The sequence below is a fragment of the Pelmatolapia mariae genome, linkage group LG18, assembly GCF_036321145.2.
Source record: "Pelmatolapia mariae isolate MD_Pm_ZW linkage group LG18, Pm_UMD_F_2, whole genome shotgun sequence".
Taxonomy (NCBI): domain Eukaryota; kingdom Metazoa; phylum Chordata; class Actinopteri; order Cichliformes; family Cichlidae; genus Pelmatolapia; species Pelmatolapia mariae.
In genome coordinates this window covers 1,097,841-1,105,706 of record NC_086243.1, presented here as the reverse complement: position 1 = coordinate 1,105,706, position 7,866 = coordinate 1,097,841, and the positions used below count along the sequence as shown (strand labels likewise).

Genomic DNA, 7,866 nt, shown 5'->3' with positions numbered 1-7,866 from the left:
TGTGTATCTCTGTATTAACAAACATTGGCCCAGTTTATCTTTCTTATCATTGTTGTGAGGAGACCATAAATAGCATTTGCATTTTCTGTTGTACAGTTCATTTGCTGTTATGGACAAAAAGTGTCTTTTTTGTTTCAAAATAGCTGATAACTATTCACTGATAGCTGCCAACATCTGCAAACAAATATAATTCTATTGTCTCTATATAGTGTGTAACTGTTAACATAGAGGGTTATTAAATTTATTGCTAATGCAATCATATGGCACACTGATTTCTGAGGAAATTTTAGATGGCACTCATCATCAGAAAGGTTGCCTACCCCTGTAATAGACTATAGGGATCCATACACTGATATATATGACGGAACAAAAAGTTCAGCTGTTTTTATAGCCGGAACTTTATAATGTGACACAAAGAGGAAACAGAAGTCCTGGCGCTACGTCTAAGTCAGCCGCTTGTTGAAGCTGGGAAACGGTTGCATTCGCGTATAACAGAGAAATATTTGAGCTGTCAAAGTAACGATGTGTTCCGTTGAGTATTTGCGAGAGTTTGTTAGCGAGAGACTAACGGCTGCTGCTGAAGAGATATTCGGAGCCTTTGTTAAAACGATGGTCCAGAATGAGGCCGAGATCAATCAGCGCAGACTGCAGGATATCACTGTGAAGTTCCCCAAAATAAAGTTACACAGAATCGGTAGGTAACGCTGCGATGGTGTTAATGAACCCAGAGTGGTACAGCTATGTGTTTGAGTACTGGTGAGCTGATGGACGGCGCTACCGAGCATGCTCACGTCTGTGATGTGATTCTTAGGTACGCATTAGTGAGGTTTGGGGTGTGTCCAAGTGCAGGGGCTGCATCCTTTAAAGGACCCGGCCTGCCCGTGCACGAAGGCCGGGAAGACCGGAAGTTAGCGGCTTCTGTAGGTCTAACCTCAGACGCGCGCCTCCTGTTGCCTAGCAACCGTGACAGTAGCCTTTACACCCTTGGTGACCAACATGCTCGACAGAAATAGAGAAAATCTTTATTTTATGACTTTTATTGGAGAAAATTGAGATGTTTCAATGTCCTGTGATGATTCACCACGGCCATGGGCTGACTCACTTTACCCAACGCTAATGTTAACTTCCTACATTATTAAGCCTGCAGCTATCGATTATTTTCTAATGATTATACCATCAGTTCATTGAGTAATCTGATAAGAAATACTTTTGTCATATTAATGAGCAGTTATAAATATTCAAAAGAGAAAAAAAACCTGGTCTTTCAGAATAAACTCCTCATCGGTTCCATTTTAGAAATTGCAATGTTTTACACTACATACAACATCTATTTGTACGTGCCATATTTAATAAAAACAATTCTTGAAAGAAAACATTTTCTTAAATGCAAAAAAATATAAATAATCTCAAGTATGGTCAAAATCTATATGCAATCTAAACGCGGGCATAAAAAAATTAGTGTGGAGGATTATTTATGATCACATTGCTTGATGAATCGTAGTCCTTCATCTCTCCCCTTGCAGCTGGACGCTTGCAGAGGGAAGTCAACAATAGCAGTTGACCAAAAACAGCAGCAAACATTTATCAAGTATCAGTTAACTTGCAAGAAGAAAACACAATTTTGAGTTAGAATTGCATGGACTTGTTTTATGTGTTTTAAACAAAGAGAAAGGGGAAACGGGACATGGAATCCTGCTGATATGTTCAGGTTGTATGATATAAGCATGACAAAAACAGAACAGAAACTGGGTGAGTGTTTCTCTATTCACTGTCAGTCTTGTTATTTGTTGCTCTATGCAGGATGAGAGCACATTTAACTAAAACACAGCATGGTTAAGGTAGTCCTTTGTTTGTTTTATCTTGGGATGAGGTGGGGCCACAAACCCGAAATCAACTCTTTAAAGGGCCACACATTACACACCACTTTGTAGTTAGGATCGCTAATATGATGACTATCACAGACACTCGGATTCATCCCATCACTGTCACTGACCACTAACACTACCATGCAGTGGTTTCTATCTTTTTGACATTACTCTAAGAACAAGATTTCTTAATCATCCTCACGATTTAAATTGAATGAACAAAATTTGGACAAACTGCCCGAAATGCATTGACAGAGACATTTCAGGGATTTAGACTCCGTCTGCGCTCCAGATGGGTTAATTGTTAAACGTGTTAGTTGTGATGACAGCACATTAACGCTGACAGCACTAAAAAAAATATAAAGTCGCCAATTTGGGATTTCTTTGGCTTTAAACCAAATAAAAGAGGTAAACCTAAGGATGTAACCAAAGCGGTGTGCCGCTTGTGCAGACGTATAGTGCGAGCAAAGCTCTCAAACACGACTAACTGGCATGAGCATGTACATGTCCACCATCCGGCTGAGTATGCTAGGCTATCACCAGCTTCTGCAGCTCCATCAACAAGCATTTGGGTGCACTCTGAGGAGGGTGCATTTGCTCGCAGATTAAAGAGGGTGCTGTTAAAACAGCGCTATTATTTTTTTTCTGTTGACTTCTATGAACTCCATCATGATTAGCAAACCTAGTCATGGGAAAATAAATAAATAAATCGCCCTTGTAAACACTATTGTCAGTAGTCGATATATTGTCCAATTGCCCAGCCCTAGGCTGATCATTTTCATTTCTATCACACGATGTGGCATCCTCTTGGTCCTAACACTCTATACTCCTTATCAGTATAGATCAGTGTCTCAGTACTAAGTATGAGTGTTTTTCTATCATCACACATGTAACCTTGTTTTGTCCCTTTGTCTCGATAGACCTCCCACAACAACTTGTCATTAATAATAAAGATGAGGTTCTTATAGAGCAGCAGCAGCACTGTAACCAGGAGAGGAACTCCAGATTGGTCCAGGAGGAAGCAGAGCCTCTCCTGATGAAAGAGGAGCAAGGGGAAGACTGTTCCAGTAAGCTGCTTGTATTAACAGGAGACCAGCACCTTTATGGTGACTTTAACTAAATAGGAGTGCTTGATGAACCCGACCCAAACGTTAACCAGTTCCTCTCTCAAACTTCTCCTGTAGTGGACACCAAAGACCGGCAAGGAACTAAACATGTAGAAATGGAATCAACCACCAATGAGGAGCTGAAGCCAAAGAAGAAATGTCACAGAACCAAAAATTACAATGTGGACATCTCTCCCATGTCAGGGAGTCACTGTGACATGGACACAGGTAAGAAATCTGTACATATAACGATCGTTCCCAAGGCCCGGCCCCGGACAAGCAGCAGCAGGATTATAACCATGTTTAAGCTCAACTTTTAAAATATCAAGTATTAAGTGTCTTTGGTGCCTAGATGAAAATCAGTCAGAGTGTAGCAATTAGACATTTGGTGCTTTTCTAAACAAATGTTCTTGCTGTTCAAGAATTGGACGACTTGTTCCTGTAGTGTTTCTCTCTAAATGCTGCGTCCTCATCACCAGCTGTAGCCCTGGCATAGCTGCAGTGTGTCCAACCCAGTGAGAATAAGATCATCAGGATTATTGAACGGGAATATTGTTCCGACTCATCAATCCTTTGTTCAGTTCAATCTACTGATCCCTTTGACTGTGTCCTCCTCCGTTAGGCTCATGAGGTTAACCTGCTGGTTTACACTGTGCTGACCACAACTAAGAAGCTCGTGTCTTAGTTTCTTAGACATGTTTCGTTTTGTTTTTCAGTCAGAGAAAACAAAATATCTACAATATTAAGTCAGGGTTAGAGGAACATTTCTCTGTCGCCACCACGTCACCATATGCTTTTGTCCTCAACGTTTTTTCTTCCCAGAAACCCCAAATGGTCAAAAGTAGAATTATAACATCACCGTACTCTCAGCAATAATCAAATTTTAAATAGATGGTTCAACAAAAATGTGTTGATTCAGGAAGGACATTTGAGCTCCTTCATACGCAGAGAAAAGCTGGTTGGAAAACACTGGCAGCCATCTTGAAAACCCATCTTGTGGTTTGTTGTAGGTTCATGTTCAAATTTCCGTCCACTGTTCACTCTTTGTGTTTCTTTGTAAGTAGTAAGTAAGTAAGGTTTATTTATTAAGTGCTTTTCGTAGACAGGCAGTCACAAAGTGCTGTACAGCGGTTAAATAAAGAAAACATTAAGTAACAAAATAGACAATATAAATATTGCAAATTCAAAAGTGTTGGTTAACAGAAGGCCTGTTTAAATAATAAAGTTTTTAACTGCTTTTTAAAGGATTCCACAGAGTCAACCAAACGTAACTGTGGTGGTAGACTGTTCCACAGACTGAAAGGCTCCGCCCCCTTTCGTCTTCAGTCGTGTTCGGGGAACGACCAACAAACTCTGAGCCTGTGAGCGAAGACAGCGAGCAGCAGTGTATTTATAAGAAGCTTGGATAAATAATCTGGGGCCATTTAGTGCTCTGTATGTTAAAACAAGAATTTTAAAATCTATTGGGAGCCAGTGGAAAGAATATAAAATGGACTGCAGTTAGCCAGAATTCATTTGTTTACATGTGACCAGCTGATAATAGTTAAACTTTCTTTGTCCAGCCTGGCTTTCTGCTTCAGGCTACGTGTGCGCTCACATAAAATGAGGTGTTTCATACACAGATTACTCCAATCAGAAACTTTATCAGATGAAAATAATAAAATGGTGATTAAAGATCTGTACAGAATATAAAAAATGTGTTGCAAATAAGAGAAAATTCATTCTGCAGGGAGTCATTCATCTTGGGATTTTGAGCGCGAAGCAGTAAAATAATTATATTTCAACTCGAGTTGAAATATTTCAACTTGAGCGATACTCGTGTGTTAATCCTGCTGTTTGTTTTTAAAATGACAGCTACACATTAGAGCGCTGAAGTTTGAACTTAGAAAGCTGCATATATAAAACATCTACCATAACCTGGACCTACAACATACTGTACACCAAACAGCTTCAGCTGAACCTCAAGTGAAACCTGAACCCACTGGTGTTAATGATCCGTTGGCCGTCACTTGGGGTTAAAAAAAATTTGCTTAGATGTTCATTTGTATATGAATACAGTACTGACTGTTTTTATGTGCCACTTTGTCTCTCCAGATCAGCTCCAGCAATATGTCTGCAAGGAGGAGGTTCTCGAGGACTTGTACCTCTTTAACCTGGAGAACTCTGGTCTGGATCAACAGGACGTTGGATCGGCTCAGATTAAGGAAGAATGGACGGAACTTTGCACAAGTCAGGAGAGACAGGAGCTTGTAATTGACCAGGAAACCAATCCATTAACAGTAACTTGTATTTATGAGGAAAAAAACTACTGCCAGCCGAAACCAAGCAGTCACCTGCTCCTCTCTCACAACTCTCTACATCAAAAAAGAACATCCACAGATGAGAAACCATATTCTTGCAACACTTGTGGGAAAAGATTTAAATATGCATCAAAGCTAAAAATACACACGAGCATTCACACAGGTGAGAAGCCATTCTCGTGTGACGCATGTGGGAAAAAATTCAGGAGAAAGGATAACTTGTTGGTCCATATAAGAACTCACACCGGTGAAAAGCCATATTCCTGCAGCATTTGTGGGAAAGCGTTTAGAGACAGCTCAAATCTGATATATCACATTAGATTTCACACAGGTGAGAAGCGATACTCGTGTGAAACGTGTGGGAAAAGATTTTATCATAAAGGCAATTTAACGGTGCACATGTCGACGCACACAGGTATAAAACCTTACCACTGCAAGATTTGTGGAAAAAGATTTGCTTGCTTAGCAAACTTGAAAATTCATGCAAGGACTCACACGGGTGAGAAGCCATATTCTTGTGCAACATGTGGCAAAACTTTTAGTCAGAGTACAAATCTGAAATTCCACACAAAAATCCACACAGGTGAGAAGCCGTATTCTTGTAAAACATGTGGAAAAAGTTTCATTCAAATGAGGGATTTGACGGTGCACATAAGGACCCACACGGGTGAGAAGCCCTACTCTTGTGTAACCTGTGGTAAAAGCTTCAGTCAGAACAGTCATTTGAATGTCCACATGAGAACTCACACAGGTGAAAGGCCATATTCTTGCAAAACTTGTGGTAAGACTTTCAGTCAAAATAGTCATTTGACTGTCCACATGGGGTCTCACACAAGTGAGAGTTCCTGCAAAACATTTGCAAAAACTTTTAGTCAAAATGAGAACTCACACAGCTGAGAGGCAGCACCTTTGCAAATCTAGCAAAGGTTTCAGTTTCATGTCAGCAGTTAGCAAAGAACCACATTAAAGTGGATCTCTACACCGTTAGCTTCTTTACTTGAATCTGTGGAACATGCCAATGACAGCAGAGTTTGACAGGCATAAAAGAGTATTTTGCACCAACAAGGAGCATTAGCTAAAAAAGTAGCATAGTGTGCAGTGTGTCCTTAAATAACTTGAAACTGCACAAGAAAGTGTGGCAGTAATAGGGTGGCTGTCAAGCAGCCATTCTTAGAAAGGAACACTTCAAGGATGCTAAATTACACAAGAACTAGACTGAAAATCAGCAGCACCAGGGCATTCGGGGTGAGACTCCAAATCTTGGGTCAAAAGTCATCCATACATACAGGAGAGGGTAACAAAAGCCAGTTTATACATGTATGTAAAACATGGTGGAGGCTCTGTGGTGATTTGGAGCTGCATTTCAGGCAGTGGTGTAAGGGATCCTGTGTGGGATCATCTTTTAAACCTTTTAAAACATGGCTGCAGTGTATATATGCATATACACTGAAGCCATTGTATGTAAATATATATATACATATGTATATACCAGTATGGTACATGTACTGTATTGGTCCCAGTGTAGGTCATAGTCTGAGGTGTCACTGTGTGCTAAATTTGTATTCAAACACTAACTGAAAAGTGTGTGAATCTTGGAAACATTTATCTGTTGAAAATCTTTTGTTTCTGTTTTTTTGTGAGTTCTGAACCTTTTTGTCCCACTTTGTTCCAGACTTTGAGTATAACATTAAAACTTGATTTGTGTCAAAACTGCCTTTTAAACTAACTTCCTTTTGTCAACGAGGTTTCAATATTTACTTCCTTTTCTGATGGACTGACTTCAAATCTTTCTTTCTGTGTTTCGTATTGACTCAAACAAAACAACACTGGATACAAATTCATGTGACTATTAAGTTCTGTACGGTCAGCGTACACTGATACTAATGCAAAGGGAAAACGTAACATTCACGGGGGTCCAATAAAAATAAACACTATGTAGGAAAATCAAGCAAACTGGGATTTATAATAAATCATCCTGAAATAAACCCCATATGTGTGACGATGTTTGTGCAAATCTTCGTTCAGATTGGCCCAGCCGTTAAGGAGGAGATGGGGTACGTACAGATGTGTACGTGCATACATTGTGATTAGGGCCGGCTCTACGCTGGGGCAAGAGGGGGCAGCGGCCCCTTAAACAAACATCCTGCCCCCTTAAGTCAAACTTTTAGAAGTTGAAGGAAAATAATAGACTTCCCACAAACTGAATATGGACAAGATTTAGTGCATTTACTACAGTAGCTCTCATTCACTCTTTTCCTCCGTACTCTGTGTGCAGGCTCACACAGCACTCAGCAGAGATCCCTCCCCCCAGCTAAGCATCCAATCACTGTCAGTATGCAAATGAGCCTGTGTCAGGTTTCTCAGTAGACAGGGTAGAGCAAAAGAGCAGCAAATCTCTGTCGTCTCGTGAGATAATTAACTAAAAAATACATCTATATTTGTACAGTGTGTGACTATTGTTTCAGTACAGAAGTGTTTGTCTCTGTGAGCCTGTCTGCTGGAGGACCTGTGTCTGTCAGACCCGACACAAAGCTGCCCAGCTTTCAGCTCTGCAATCAACAGTTCCCTCATTTCATATACTAAAGTAATCACAGT

At 40.2% G+C, this 7,866-nt stretch overlaps 1 protein-coding gene across 1 annotated transcript; it reads left to right on the top strand.

Moving 5' to 3' along the window:
* The first annotated feature begins 427 nt into the window (after positions 1-427).
* Positions 428-7,222, top strand: LOC134617564 (zinc finger protein 260-like). The gene is made up of 4 exons (XM_063462848.1): positions 428-694; positions 2,786-2,932; positions 3,050-3,199; positions 5,066-7,222. The coding sequence occupies exons 1-4, from the start codon at positions 523-525 to the stop codon at positions 6,166-6,168; spliced, it is 1,572 nt and encodes a 523-aa protein (XP_063318918.1). The 5' UTR covers positions 428-522; the 3' UTR covers positions 6,169-7,222.
* The last annotated feature ends 644 nt before the right edge of the window (positions 7,223-7,866 follow it).